Raw genomic sequence first — 16,273 nt, 5'->3', positions numbered from 1 at the left:
TGACACCTTATCAAGTCTCACCCTCACCAACAATAAAACAATGCCCTTTATTCTGCACACGCTATCAGGTGACAGGTTCTGTTGCTATCCCAAGCTGATCCCTCTGATAATGTCTGACAGCTGCTCCACAGGGCAACAAACACAGCGCTCTCTAACCTGCAGACTTCACTGCCTCCTGTGATTGTGTGACCAGAACTCCCTGCAGGCATGCAACACACGTCTCTCTTCAGATCCCCCCTGAGGCAGACTGATGACTACGAGGAGGTTTTAGCGCCACGGCGATCATCAATCCTGCAGTGTTTGGAATTGTCGGGGCACTGACCGGCACTGGCTAATGGGACAGAAGTAAACACAGCAGCGATGCTGCACCGCTTTGCAGCAAAGTGCAACTCACACACCTTTATCTTAGTCTGATGGGAGGATCAGTCGTTCAGGATCCTGATCTGTTGTTTTAAAAAGCCTGAAACGGACTGCATCATTAGCAAAGTGTTCAGATTGAAATCGATCAATTTAATGGATCCATCCTGCAGGGACGTTCCGTAAGCCCTCTTCTGAGCAAACAGAGACAATTTGAACAGAACATTAATCTAACATTAAAATTATAAAATATAAAATATTTAGTTAACGCTAAATAAATCGTCAACAATTAGAAATAACACAGCAGTGACTTGTGGTGTCTTGAAATATCTAATAATCCAACATTTGATTACTTTCTGTGAGATTGCTCTCGACACAACAGATAAATAAAATGTTGTTGTAGTTCTTATACTGAAATATTATGACTGAATTTTAACTTTGTCTCCTGACTTCTCTCCAGAATTGCTCTGTGGGATCGGAGTGTGTTAACGACCTGGACCAGGTCAGGAAGCATCCATCAGAGCACAGACAGGGCTTTCAGTGTGGGACCCCCACTCAGATAAACAGCCGTCTCCCTCCGACCATCACGCATGAGCATGTACACACACACACACACACATCTTCAATGTATATTCTCACACACAGACACACATACAGATAAAAGTTATGGCAATATATACATATATGAACTCAGACACAAACACACACAGCATATACAGAGATGGTACTCGTCAGTAATAAAACAAATATTTAAGTGCATCAGTCAGTGTGAGCCTGATGACACCAACTACTCATGTTAACCATGTAAAATTAATGTGTTTATGAAACCATAATTTAGCATTAAATATAGCAGTAACCCAACAAGTCAAGTCAGAAGTGAAGAAAATAACCAAAAAAAATGTGTTTAATTTATGAATACCTGAAAAGAGGAACCTTTCGTTGCCATTTAAATCTTTTCCTCACAATATTTGATTGGAATGTTACAACTGATCTGCACATAAATCTGTGAAACCTGTAAAACACTAACCTGATAAGCACCCGTTACGAACTACTTTTTTCAGATTTTCAACACAATCTACTCGGTGGTGTTTCTACTGAAAGTGGTCGTACAAACTTAACGTTTTTTCGTCGCATTGAGCCAAGTCAACATTTACTGCTGCTCCTGATCAGTGTCTGACACCCCCCCACAGCCCTTGAAAGACGGATGGGCCGGCTGACTCTGCTCTTCTTGGTGATTAAACATGTTCACACTGCAACTGCTGGATCAATGTCAGGTATCTCCACACTACAACCTTTCTGCTCTGTATATAAAACAATCACTGTTTTAATCCTGACACTTTTAATCATAACCTCATCGTTTATGCTGAATGGAAGCGCACCAATATTTAAATCTAGTTTCTTGTAAGTTTGTGGCCATTTGACTTGTATTGGACTTGAAAAGTCTTCATGTGCTACGAGAAGAAAGTTGCCACAGCAAGCCAGAGAGCTGGCACGCGTACCTTCGCCTGAGGTCCTCAGCTACAGTCGCTCGACAGCTGAACAGGTAGGCCCGCAGTGACTGCAGCTGCTGGCGGAGGCGCAGCACGGTGCTCAGAGACTCACAGTGTTCGTACAGACAGGGGTTGAGCTGCTGGATGTCCAACAGAGGCTCCTCATACACAAACTCCAGGAACTCCTTGGCCTGTTTCGACACCTGAAGGAGCACAACAGAGTTCACATCAACACCAGTGCGGCAAACACATGAGACTTTAAGACATTATGAAATTAATACTAAAGAGTGCCACGTTAATCTAAGATTTGTCTTTTTGCTGTGGCTTCATATTTAGTTTGGAAATAAACTTCCAATCAATTTCCTCTACAATCTCTCAATCAACAGAAATTCATCTTTTCTGGAAAGATGGCTTCCTTTGCTTTTCATGTATAAATCAATTAAAAAGAGGGTGCAACTTGGTTTTTCTATTTCAGAGGTTCAGTCTATTTGACTCTCACAGTGATGAAAGCAGATTGGAAACGAAACACAAAACTGGAAGTGAAGCACAGCTCCCAACTCTTGTGGGTGAAACTTGTGTGTTTCACACCACAGTGGTGGTATGCGAGAGTCTCATTCTTATTATTGGTTGAATGTTAATTTTTTTTAAGTTATTCATAATTTAAAAAAAAAAGCTGTTAGCAGCTGTTGGGATCCAAAAGTAATAATAGTATTTGTTGACGTGTGGCAATTCAGGACTTTTGACCTGATGGCATAATTGCTGTTTTCACATCTTCTTTTTCAGATTCATTACATTATTTTCAATATTACTTTTAATGACACAATCATCTCTAAGAAATTGGAAACAATAATAATGCCCCTCTTACACAAAGTGCTGCAAAAACGGCTTCACAAAAAAACAATAAACACAAAAATAAGTGATGGCAAAAGTGATTGGAATGGGACTAAATGATAATAACATAAATAGAAGGTGATATTTGAAAAAAACAAAACACTAATCATACAACTTAAGATTAAGACAGAAGAAAGCATTGGGAATAAATAAAAATAATTACAAAAGTATTTTTGAAGTTATTAAAACATAGGGAAATGAAATCAAGTAGAAGATGTTATGAAAACCAGTAGGCTGAGTGAAAGCAAAGGCATGAAACTACATCTTGGTTTGGTCGACTCGCTCAGAAAGATGCTTCTTTTACATGAGCTGGCAGTTTGTTCTAAGCCATGTGAGCTTTATAACAAAAATGCTGCTTCACTATCTTTTCTATATTCCATCACTAACATGTTAAGCATCTCGAGAGGACGTCAGGGTAAAGTTTTATAACATATTCATAAGCAATCAGAGGAGATGTGTTGAGTTAAAAAAAACCAACATGCAGCATATTTCTGAGTGTGAGTTCACACCTTGTGCTTGCTGGTGTCCCAGTTGTGCAGCAGGCGTGCTGGGATGAGGAAAGAGTTGTCCTGGTGGCAGCTCTGGCAGTAGTACCAGCCGCTGTAGTAACAGACCTTCGCCTTTCCTCTGGAAAGACCAACTGGACGCTGACAACCTGGAGATTAAGGAAGTGGATTGATTTGGTGTTGCAAAATTACGCTGCATATATGTGTTAAAGAGGGAAGGAATTCTACAAACTGAATCCCACATATCAATCTTATCAATGCTGAGTTATTGCAGACTTTTATTATCAAACAACAGCTTCGGTAAAGAGATTCATATCTCCAGATCCATTTCAGGGCCATCCCTGTCTATTTAGACCACAAGTGTTGCACAAGTCAGCCTGGGTGTGAACAAGGTGAAGGAACCACGGGAGAAAACAAAGGTTGCAAAAAGCCTAGTGTTAATATGTGTTGGTTTATTACCTCACTAAATACCTCACTGATCTGTCCAAGCGGACCTGCAGAAACTAGAGAACACAGTTTGAAGGGAACTCTGAGTGTGGTTCACTCCACCCGCTGAACAATAAAACTTTGACATGTAGGAGTAAATTCAAAATCGCACTTCTGCTCACTTTTGTTTTTCTTTTCGGATTTAGAGGCTGAATTTGAAACACACACGTGGCACATTAAACCCAAGCCAGGAACAACCAAGAGAAGAAAATACCAGCAGTGAGCTCCAAGCCAACCAAGAACTCAGCAGCACACTGAAACATCAGTGTTTCTATGCAAATTGGGCAGCGCAGTGTGGCGGAATAAAAGACCTCTCTTAGTGGTCATCTTGGACCGAGACGGAAAACTAAAGGTTACAGAACTTTTTGTTTCAGGCACTACAGCTTTTAAAATACCTGCCTGCAGAGACGTGGCTGCAAAATCACAGACTTTATAAGAGGACCACTGTGGTCAAATTGAGAAAATACACTGTCAGTGGAATTATTCTTCACACGGATGCAAAGTAAAGGTATGCAATATGATGCAGTGACACAGTGACCTCAGTAACAAGGAACAGGGTTTGAATATGGTTAACACAAGACCTTTAAATGTGGAGTTTGCATGTTCTACCTCCATCACCTCCCTCAGCGACACACTAATTGGGTTACGACATGACTGTCATGTGAGAGAATTTTCTGTGTTATTGTGTTGTTTTAGGTCGCCCGCAGCTCTCCAGCTCTAAACTGTGAATGAAGCAGGTGTAGAAGAGGAACAAATGTTTGAGGAGGAGCTATATTATCATCAAGTTTCACCATCTTATTACTGGTTGGGGCTGCAGCGCAAAACAAATCTAAACCATATGTGTGCATGTAGAACTGTGACACTGTATCTCAGTCTATGTACACAAAGAATGCTTGAATTTTGTCTCGGTATTATAGTTCATATACGATTTATTTTCTGGCTCTGTATTAAATTCTTCAAGTTCTTCACAAGTGTGTTTGTACTGAAAGCTGAAATGACACATCCTATTAAGAGTCTACTCATAAAAGTTCCAATCCAGTACATGGTAGTACAATGATGCATCTTTTGCTTTGGGAAAAGAAATCTTACATTAATGTCCCTATAAAAACCTCACATGTAACATTTTGTAGAACTTTATCAAACATTGTGTGTAATATTTCACGCTTAGAGCATATTTTATACTCGTTCGTCAAAATCTACCTGCCTAATCCATTTTATGTAATCCCTAGATGACAGAGTCTTGGTATCTCTGGTAGTCACAACACTGCAGACTTCAATAGGGCAGAGCTTTGTAGACTCAAAACAGATCTGCTCTATTCAGCCTGATGGCTTCCTCACGTCGCTTTGTCTTCCTGACTCTTCAAAGGTCATTCTTCACCCAAACACCCGGACCTGCTCCGAGATCGCACACGGCGCTGCAGTTCGACAACAGGTGTTCCTTATCCACACTATCAGAGAGTACATGAGGCCAGGGGGGAAACAGTGAATGAGGAGAGGCAGGAGAAGAAAAGAAAAAGAAGATTGTCATCAGGTCTTTAGGAAAACCTGCTAACAAGAGAGAGAGAGAGGAAAAAAAGGAAAAGACAGAGGAAGAGGGACAAGTGTCAGCGTGTTGGTCAGCTGTGTCTCTTCACTACAAACACATTCTAAAAAAAGAACACACAGAGGGAAGACACGGGTAAAAGGCTATCGAGAGATGAGAGAGAATAAGAGTGCTTGAAAGAGAAGAAGGGAGATCAAACAGGAACAGATGATGGCAGACAATACAGAGAAGAGTCGATCGACTATCTGACGTCTGAAAGAGACAGACAATGGTCTAATCAGTGCTAAGAAGACAAATTCCTTTTATTTCTGACAAACACAAAAGAAAAACTGACACTCACAAATGAAGCCAACCTAGAGTACCCAAAGAAAACTCAGGCAGGCACAGGGAGAACATGGAACCTCCGCAGGTTCGTTACAGCAAACATTGGTGCTGTGAGGTGAAGTGACAGTGCTTTGGATAGCTTTGTGTCAAAAGATCAATGATTCACTCTCTATATATTAACAAATATATACCAGAAGCAAATTATCATTACTCTTATTACAGGAAGAGCTTATGTCAGGAAGTAATTCTTCTTTAGCTTGTCCAAATAATATCAACTATGGGAACTGGCCGATGGGCTACAGCCAGCCCAGTCCCCATAACGTGCCCCAGAAGTCAGTTTCCAAAGACTCATAGTTAAAGAGTTTTCATTGGTAATATGAGAATGATCATCATGATGATCACCCTTTTTTTTTTTGTGAAATCAGAAAAATAAGACTAGAAATTATAGTCTGTGACTTACTTTTGATTGTAATGATATACTTCACAAAATTCAGCTTTATAACGGCAATCTCCAAACACGTGAAGCTGTTGGACAATGAATCACTATTGATGTCTTTGGGCAAACCACAAACCCCCAAGAAACTGAGGAGTAAGTGATTGGCTGCCATCTCTATTGGTGTGTGAATAATTGTGTGCAAGAATGGGTGGATGAAAGTGGACATGTAAAGCGAGTCGAGACTGTCGAAAAAAAGGCACCAGTCACCTTTTACTTTGTAATCATATTGAAATAAGACAGTTTGTGGTATCATACATCACTGGCTGTCAGCATGCAGCCACACACGCCAGTTATATGACCCTTTTCTTAGTTCCCATATCATTAATCTAAAATCTAAAGAAGCTGTGCAGCTCCTTTTAAGTTCCTTTTTCTCTGCACAGAATTCTGATCACAACAAAAGTCAAATCACTTCCAGATGTGATCTGCTGCTCCTGAGCACCGTCTGACTCCTACGATCACTGACATTTCCACCAGATCCCTAAAAAAAAACCACTGTATTGAAGGTCCTTGTACTCAACAGAAATGTATAATTTCCATTCATTCTACACACCATTTGTTATTTCTCCTGACATTCACTCGATGGGGGAAGAAAACAACAAATCCGAACAAAGTCTTATCTAACTGAACGGGCCATGATCGAACGCATGTGTGCAACTGAGATCTAGGTAGGTTAATTTTAGCAATGATCTCATGCTGTTGTTGGGGTGGATGCTCTTTAAAGAAACCACAGTGCACTGGTTGGAGGCCAGAAGGCTGAAGGGATGGTCAACAGTCTGGGGAACACTGTGTCACTTCGAGGAAACTGCTGACCACCAGACCAGCTTTCTGGCCAACTTGTGGCCTCAAATTTGGTCTGCTGCTGTCGGGGCCAGAGGAACAAAGACTCATACATACATAGCCTGCAAACTGAATAACAACCTTTAACCTTAACCTCAAATTCTATATCATGAGTGCAAGAAGAGAACACACCCACACAGACCCAGAAAAGTGCTTCCACCACAGCGGAGGCACCGTATCATGTGCCCCGTTAGCCGGGAAGTCTCAGGAGGAAGTGCAAGGGGCACTGTGGGAGAAGTAAAGGAGGTGAAACGGCGCCAAGTGTACAATGCAATTCTGACCATATTCACAACAAAACCTCAATGAACAGCAGAAAAACCTCGAAACAGAAAATCTCACTCGGCTCATGTGCAAAAACAGCAAAATAGAGTGTTTACTTGCTTTACCAGTGAAGCTAAATACTGTGTATACTACACATACCAATAAATACGGTGATATTGGTTTTTTTTTGGGGGGGGGGGTTCTGCCAGTTTACTCATAAAGATACATACCGATTGTGTGTGTAATATGATGTTGTGCTTGTCCCAAATAGTGAGATTAAGGACAATTTATGAGGGATTGTTGCCTCAGCTATTCTTCAGTGTTTTTGATGCGACATTTTTAATTTCTTGGAGAATCTACTAACAGTTTCAGCTGCACCTTTCTTCCTCCATTATCAGCACACAGTGACAACAGTGTTTTCCACCGGGCTCTGATCTTTTATGTGTCTTTCTGGGATGAAGAGAGAGCGGGACAGAGTGAAAGATGAATGGGAATTCAAACATAGCTCAAAGGTCCACCGATTGTACCGCGGCTCTCTGTAGTGAGAGAGGGTCACTTTGACCTGAGCGAGAGAGAGAGAGAGAGAGAGAGAGAGAGAGAGAGAGAGAGAGAGGTGTGTGTGTGTGTGTGTGGGGGGGGGGGGGGGGCATCAGGGCAAAAAGGGGATCATGCTTTCATCTGCCCGCCACTGGTTCAAACCACCACACCTCTGACAGGACACTGGGGTGTGTGTGTGTGTGTGTGTGTGTGTGTGTGTGTGTGTGTGTGTGTGTGTGTGTGTGTGTGTGTGTGTGTGTGTGTGTGTGTGATGTGCATATGTGAATTAAAACGAAAGACGAAAGAAGCCTGAGCTTTGATGTGCCTCATTCATACCAGCAAAAAAACGCTCAAATAATAATGTGGACAATTGGAGAGTACTATGAGCAAGAAAGTGAAAAAGCGTGCGTGTGTGCGTGCGTTCATCTTTTGATGTGAATCCACCTCTTACTTAATCACTTCCCAAATATCTACTGATTCCCACTTCACCCAAAACGCCCACCCACCCCCCCAACCCCATCCAGCAGATTCACGTGGCCCATCGGGGGCCTGGGATAGTGCTCCACTGCTAGAACAGGGGTCACCTAACCTAAAGACACCCTCTAGACGGTGTATTTGTGGTGGTTTGGTGGGTGTGTGGGGGGTTATGAGCTTGGTGTGGAGTCACAGTCTTCAAACGAACACTGTTTGCTTCAAAAGGGAATCTAAAATGCAGTAATTCTCATATATAATCAGTTGAATAAATTTTACATTTTGATGTTAAATAACTAATTACTCTGTATGTATGGAAGTAGCATGCATATATGCAAAGGGAAGACTTGAAACAAGTTCAAAGAGATAACACGGTAACCTGAGTAGCATACTGAACATTAAGCGCTGCAGTCGCAACTATCAAAAGATCTTCTTTAGAGTAGTTGTTTTCTTGAGAAACAATCCCATTCAGTTTCAGGTTAACATCAGAGGATCAGCGTTTTCAATAAATTACGTTTGTGTTGTTTAACTGGATGAGAGGATTTATTATGGTCGATTCAAACAAACCTAAACTGCTTTAAGTAAAATGAAATGGCGGGGATATTTATTGTGCTATATCTTTGTAATCTGACGAAAGGACATACACACAAAAAAAATAACAGAAAATGTTTAGCATATAACTTAGAATATTTCAATATATCATATCATCTCAATTATACTTGGTATATAAATGTTTCAGTCATATTACTATAATTCGGGCTGAACGTCTTCTCTCTTTAACCCAACATCTGAAAGTGTCGTAAATGCCACTTGTTAAGAACCATCAAAACTGAAAGGACATAAAACAAAAGAAAACAGGCGGGCACACGACCAAGGGAAAAAAAAGGGCATCAAAATGATGACATTAAAAATGAAATAATAAAAAAAGAGAAGATAAATCTGGTCTACTATCAGATTCTAAATTCTATTGTTAATATTGGTGGCAGTAAAGGTTTCAGACGAATTTCCCCAGAAAAAATTGTGAAAAAAATGTAACTCATTAATTTGGGAGCCTTTATTAAAAAAAATAAAATTAAATAAAAGGTTATACCAAATGTTTTAAAGACTTTGAATATAAGTTGCGCAAAGTACTCAACTAAGTAACACAGCAGGAGGTTAAGAAGGCAAATGAGGGGGTGATGCAGGAGAGAGGGAGACAAAAAGAGGGAAAGGCTTCGAGTGTGAACTTAAAAGAGAAAAAAAAAAGGGGGAAATAACTGGACTGAGCGAGGAACGGTGTTTCCTACATAGAAAATGGACGTATCCAGCAGTTCCTTCCATCCAGCTCAACCCAGAAGTCCTTTAAACAGCAATGATCGCGGCTGACCACTGTAGCATCCCCAGGCCTCTTTCATTCACTCTCATTCATTCATTCATCCATTTTTCCTCTCCTCCGGTGCTTTAAGCCTACCAATTATCATCAGATGGCCCCAGACGGCCCCTGTCCCTTGTTCCTGTTTCAGCTGGCCTTTCAAATTAGCCCTGCATTAATAAGCCAGTTGTTACAAATAAAAAAAAAAAAGGAGGTGAGCGGTCATTATTCAAAGCCTTTCTAAAGAGGTGTGGGGGGGGGAGAGAGAGAGAGAGAGAGAGAGAGAGAGAGAGAGAGAGAGAGAGAGAGAGAGAGAGAGAGAGAGAGAGAGAGAGAGAGAGAGAGGAAGCCAATGATTCACACCCAGGGAGAGTAAAAGCACCGCCTGCCATTTATGAGGCTAACCAAGTGCCCGGTATGAAGACTACCTTGAATAATAATAATAACAAAGAAGGGAGAGGTGGTGATGAACGTGGCTTTGAAAAAAAAAAGAAAAAGAAAAAAAAATATGGGTTGAGAAAAACACAAAAGAGCCTTGAGGAATATACAAAACCATCACAGATCAGCCATGTAAGTGTTCAACAGGGTGCGAGCATTATTATTTAAACGAGTACGCAACATGCGGTATAATGCTTTAATAGTTTACGATTTAACATCTATCATACGAGAATAAGCACCTACCAATACTTACAATTATTGCATGATGACAACTATCTGACTCAACCGTTTCCATTATTTGTACACTCATTATGATAATCCAATGTGACGTGCAGGAAACTCTTTGTGTCACAGAACGGTGCGATTTTTCCATACATGCAGGTGCAAGGAATGGTAATAAGAGCAAGTAACATAAGCAGAACCACGTGCAACTGTACCCTTTTTTTTTGTTTGTTTAGTGATCCACGTATGGGCCCAAAACTATTTAAGTATCTGGAGAAAACCCATCCATGCACAGGAGGAACATGCAAACTCCACACAAAAGGGGTCCTAAGCCCAGCTGGACAGCGAGACATGACGTTTTGTCACAGACGTTTTTTGTCTCACAGGTGCTGTTTGGATGTATGTGTGATTTAAGGGCAACTCACCTGCACACTTGAAGCTCTGAGCGGTGAGCCCCTTTTCCACGGCCAGACAGGTGAGAATACTGAGAAAACTGGTGGTGACTGACTGCCGCTTGGCTCTCTGGGCGTCCCTCTGCCTTCTGTCCCTGGATGGTTTCGATCTCAACAGCACCCCTTGGAGACCAGGTGGCCCCTCTCCTGATTCTTTCCCTTCTTCTTGTGCAGGCCTCTTAACTCCAGCCGCCTCCCGCAGAGCCTCCACCCATTCCTGGGCCTTGAGCTGGTCTTCTGCCCGGAGTCGGAGCACCTCTTTGGGGAAAACAGCCTGGAAAAACTCCCCTCTGTCAGTCCCCGGCTCTCCGTTCTCCGGCTCAGGCTCGTGCTGCACAGCCACACAGGTTGCCAGGGAATACTGGAGGACAGGCTGCGACACACACCCACGGCCTTCTGTGGGGAAGGCCTGGAGAGCTGATCTGGTGAGGACAAACCTGAAGGCTCGCCAGTTGTTCTGGTCCACCAGCTGGTACAGAAGACCAGATTTCAGGACATCCTGGCAGCGCTGGGTGAACAGAGGAAGTGTGGTGGGCCTGCTCAGGATGCCAGAATTGGACTGAAGGGACAGTGACGCCTCTGCTGGGGTGGGGGTGTCGCTACCGCCATCAGGCCTGGTGTCGAGCCCAGACGGAGATGGCGATGAGGAGGGCGACATGGGGGCAGGGTAGTTGGCAACCTGTTGATTTTCCACCACGGTCTTATGCTGGCGGTTCTCCTGCCTGGTGGGTCGCGCTGCCTGCACCTTCTCCCACATGAGCTGCCTCCACTCCATGGCTTCCCATTGGCTGGCCGCCCTCAGCTGGAGACGTGTGCTGTTGAAGAACAGGGCCTGGAGCGTGCGCTGGTCGGCAGGCTGGGCGATCTGACTGGGCTGGCTGCAGGGTGCCGGAGAGATGACGCTCTGGCAGTGTGACAGCGAGTAGGCGGTGCCCAGCTGACGGTTGGCACTGCTGTCCAGAGTGTACAGCCGGAGCTCGCAAGGCGTCAGCTCAACATGGCAGGGTGTCCATCGGCCCCGGGGGCCCTCACGCTGCTCCATCTCACCCTGCTTCACCACACTGCTACTGCTGCTTTTATGAGCTGAACAGTGAAAGAGGAGGAGAGGAAAGAAAGAAAAGATGAGACGATTAATGCGTGTTTGATCAGGGAAAACAGTATTTGAACAAAGACCTTTTTGACCAGTTACACATCAATTGAGGCTTTATTATTTTAAACATATTGTGTTAACTTGTTGGTTCTATTACACTTGTACAGGTCAATTATAAATATTAGAAGCCTGTTTGAAAAATATCATCAGACATTTTCTTTTTGAAAACTTAAAGGTTTCTGCAGCCTTTTCTCCTCGTTGTTACCGCTATAGGGAAACCAGGAAATGTAATCAAGGTTGGCCAGTTACCTAAACAAAGCAGCTTATCACGGTCGTCTGGCTGAGAGCTGAGGGTGAGTATTTTTCTAAGAGACAGCCATCTTTAGGTGCCTCGGCAATGTCTCATGTCACCACAGCAGGAAGAAACAGTATTGTTAAAGACTCCATCGGGTCGCCTGTCCTACTTTCCTAATCTGGAGGCCAGAGGGACACCATTTCTCTCCAGTCTTTCCTCGTCTGCTGATTGGAAAGTTGTTTTTTTTAGCCTCATTTTTCTCTGTCAACTTTTTCCTATTTGTTATTGAACACACTTTGTGAGTTCTTTTTTTTTTGCAGTTTTTATTTTTTGGTTTAGTCATTGGCCTACATGCACATTTCCCTTCCTCTTGCACTTTAGATTCAAACAATTGGAAAAAAAACTTTTTTGATGGTAAATCCCCAAAATGATGTAAATCTTGTCAGTGCCAGGGGTGAACGATCGATATGTGGGAGTCAAGATAGTTTGCATTTGCTCAAATTGCCTTAATATTAAATAAATTCATTCAAGATGATATTAATAATTTAAAAAAAAAACAGTACCCTCACAGAAGTTTCTTTCTTAAAAAAAATACATTACAAATGTTGATAAACTAATATCAGCCCTTTAAAACATTTATATACAGTATTTCATTATAATGCAGATTTTATTTGGCAAAGAGCACTTTAAAGGACATCTGAAGATACAGTTTTTTTCACAATCAACTGGCACGTGACAAGAACGAAATGTTAAATATCAGGCCATTGTAAAACATTTGTATTAAAATGTGCCCGATTCATGAAGGATTGCAAAAAATATATATATATATATATATATATATATATATATATATATATATATATATATATTTCCATTAATATTCAGGAGCTTTCATATGACACAACAGGTCAAATACTAGACAAATATTTCATTGGGATGAAAGGACATTAAAAAGTCACACAAGAGCAATAAATCCAAACATTATAGCGCATGTGTTTCTATGTGTGCTTTCTATTGTCATGAAATACAAAGACTTGCTATAAAATGAAAGAAGCAATGCTTGGAAGTGGTTTAAATATACTATATTATGATAAATGTGTTTGACATACTTGTTTTGGCTTCTGTAATATAAATGAGTTAAAACAGCAGCATTGTTAAAAGTACATAACAGCATGTTTTGGTTTTGTGTAGAAAACGTTAAAGCACTGGAGAATAGTGAAATGCTCTAAACCTGGACAAGCTTCTGGAAAAAGTCTATGCCGTATACAATAAAGGCCTCCACTCCCTTTCAATATGCGGTTTCACTTCAAATAACCGAATTGGCCACGTGACATGTCACGCGCAACAAAATGAACTAAAATAAATCCAGTTTTTACTAAACGCTTAAAATTCAGTTTACACCTCGGCATGCAGACTGACTATTTTAACCCGCAAATCCATCAATCAATGGTTACTGAACAGACAGGTTTACTTAACAATACCAACAATCATTTAAAATGAAACCCACAAAACAATCTGACAAACTGATTTAATTGCAAACCGGCACAATAAAACTGTGTAATTGCTCGATGTAGCATTTCGTTTCTTTAACGTGCCAAATCACTCGGGGCAGGAAAAGTAAAAAAAAAACAACAAAAAAAAAAAACAACAAACCTCCAGTTAAAGGTGGCGAGTGCAGTGCCTCATCAATCTTATCAAAACAGTAGCGGACACAGTGTCGCTCTGGGTCTCCGAGTGTGCATGTTAACAAACCTTTGACTAAAAGGAACAAATGAATATGCAAATGTGCTTCGCTGGAATCAAGTCGGGCTGATTGGCAGTGTTCACGCTTGGGAGGGTTGAGATGAGAATTAGGCATTGTGGTGAGGAAAACTGCTCGGTTCAATTAGCCTTCATCTCTACCTGGTAGGTTGTGACATTGCACGCAGCAATAACCTGACATATACACACACGCGAGCCTTCCGCTAGAATTAATGTTTCTCTCTCAGTGCAGTTAAACTCTCCAACGCCGCATGTAAACCCAGATGTAAACCTGTGCATGATAAAATGGTTTAGATTCCACACACCAGTGCTGTAAAAAAACAAAAACAAAGGCGCATTCTACAATAACACGTTATGGTTTAGCCACAAGAAGGGAAAGTAATGACTTTGTAATTACAATATTAACATTTATTCATTTTAATGGATTTGGTTACTTATTGCGGTTGAAGAGCCGTTATCTGTAGTGATGAGAAAATGTTTTTGGTTTTTTTACTAGACTCTTGTTTACTCAATGAGAAGAACCTTATTAATGAACTAACTCAGTCCTCCGGACAGCAACATGAAAAGATCCCCGACTATTTGTCTCATCCAGTGGTCATCTAGAGCATCATCTTCTTCTTCCTTCAACTCACTGATGAATCTTCAGCTGAACCTCATCAGACTCATCAGTCTCGTCATCAGACTGACCCGCACAGCGCTGACAGCTGAGCTAAAGTGTCAAATACACTGATGTCATAGAGCTATGTGGAGTATATATATATATATATATATATATATATATAAAATCAATAAAACAAGGCCGGTGTTCAGCTCACAGGTAGCACGAGGAATCAAAAACAGCCAGAAGAGCAGCGGGTGTGGAGGAAATCATGCTGGACTTCCTGACGGAAAGGATCCGTCATCAACATCATCGTCACTGAAAAATAGCGTGGAGACTTCAGGGACTAAGAACCACTACTGTCAAGTCATGATGAACTTCTGTTTAAGGTTTCCTGCAGGACACGTTTGTCCACCTGGGCCTTCAGGATCTGGCGTAGTGATCACGACAGGAAGTACAGAAGTTTGTCACTTATTGTCGGTTTATGTCTGAATAATTTTAGATTTTGTTTTCAAATTTCCCACAGCTGCACAGTAATGTTGTTAACGCTGGCCACCTGCCTGAGCCGTACCCTGCCTTCAGTCGCCATCAGCTGAGATCGGCCTAACAACGCTGAGGAGTAAGGACAAGGCGAGAGTCCAGCTGTTACTGCCGATTCGTCTTCCGACAGCAAATTTGGTAGTTCGATCCCCGTCCCATGTCTGTCCAACTGCGTGGTTTGCTCCCAGTGGAGCTCCATCACCACTACTTTGTGAGAGTCAGTGTACAGCATTGAGAAAGTGACCTCAAACAGGGACAATTACTCTAATCATCATCAAACTGATCCAAAGATTTATAATCTTTTTTAATGAAGATATTTTAAAGTGAACATTTCTTCTCTAACATTAAATCATCTTCCCTAGTTTGAGACACACCTTTTGAATTCTTACCTCACTTATTACGTATTGCTTGTCTTTACAACTCCTGGAATGGTCCAACTACAAAACCATAAGCGAGTCTCCAGAGTCCGGTGACATCATTTCTGATCAATGAAGCTTTTACTGTTAAGTAGGCAAAGTGGGGAGACATAAGTGAATCTCAATAAAAGCAACATATAAAGCCTGTTTGGGTCCACATATGCATGCGTATTGTGTTTGGAAAACAGTCATCATCCTTTCTATTTACCATCTAAAGATCCCCAGCTGTCACTAATGGAAAGGCAAAAAGGCCACTTTTTTTTTTTTTAAATGTGAATGAAGAGACATCGCAAGGTTGGGCTAAATCACTGTGCCTTCTGCTTATTACTGTCCCTTTCCTACTTCTCTCCTTTCAGTAGACATCGAGCCAAACTAAATAGCCCGATGTCTTTTCACACATATGCTAATACTAAATAATCCTGCCAGTATCAGGGGCCGGGTAATTGGGTTGCCTCTTCTCTCGCCTCATTTGAGTCCATTTGCTGACAGGATTACAGGCTATTATCCCTCAGGATCCTTTAGGATCTCCTTAGGCCTTCAGATAGGGAAAACACACAAACAAATGGTGCATAGTGCATGTGTGTGTGTGTGTGTGTGTGTGTGTGTGTGTGTGTGTGTGTGTGTGTGTGTGTGTGTGTGTGTGTGTGTGTGTGTGTGTGTGTGTGTATTGGGCTCTCAGCCTGAATACTGTGTCATAGCACAGCTGTGTCATTTTGAGTTATCATCATCTTCTATCATTATTGCTTTCTCTGAGGATGCTTCAACCTGAGTACTGCACACGCCCCGATCTGCAGCTCGAATGCTCTGGAACTTCTGTCATCTTAAAGCCTCTAAAAAGACTGAGAAAGGTTTTCAGTGAGTGGACAGTCAATCAGAGGAGGAGGAGGAGGAGTGTATGTCTCTGGCAGGTA

The 16,273-nt window shown here is 41.8% G+C and overlaps 1 protein-coding gene across 1 annotated transcript in view; it reads right to left on the bottom strand.

Annotated features, from left to right (window-relative positions):
• The window catches only part of plekhm3 (pleckstrin homology domain containing, family M, member 3), a 37,306-nt gene that overhangs the window by 16,621 nt on the left and 4,412 nt on the right, over positions 1-16,273 (bottom strand). The window contains exons 3-5 of the mRNA XM_080479080.1: positions 10,636-11,745; positions 3,248-3,393; positions 1,857-2,050 (exon numbers count right to left, since the gene is read on the bottom strand). Coding sequence (XP_080335206.1) covers positions 1,857-2,050; positions 3,248-3,393; positions 10,636-11,745 — 1,450 coding nt within the window. The remainder of the gene's footprint in view (positions 1-1,856; positions 2,051-3,247; positions 3,394-10,635; positions 11,746-16,273) is intronic.

This window comes from Lipophrys pholis (genome assembly GCF_963383615.2).
Source record: "Lipophrys pholis genome assembly, chromosome: 13".
Classification (NCBI taxonomy): Eukaryota; Metazoa; Chordata; class Actinopteri; order Blenniiformes; family Blenniidae; genus Lipophrys; species Lipophrys pholis.
This window is presented reverse-complemented; position numbering and strand designations above follow the sequence as displayed.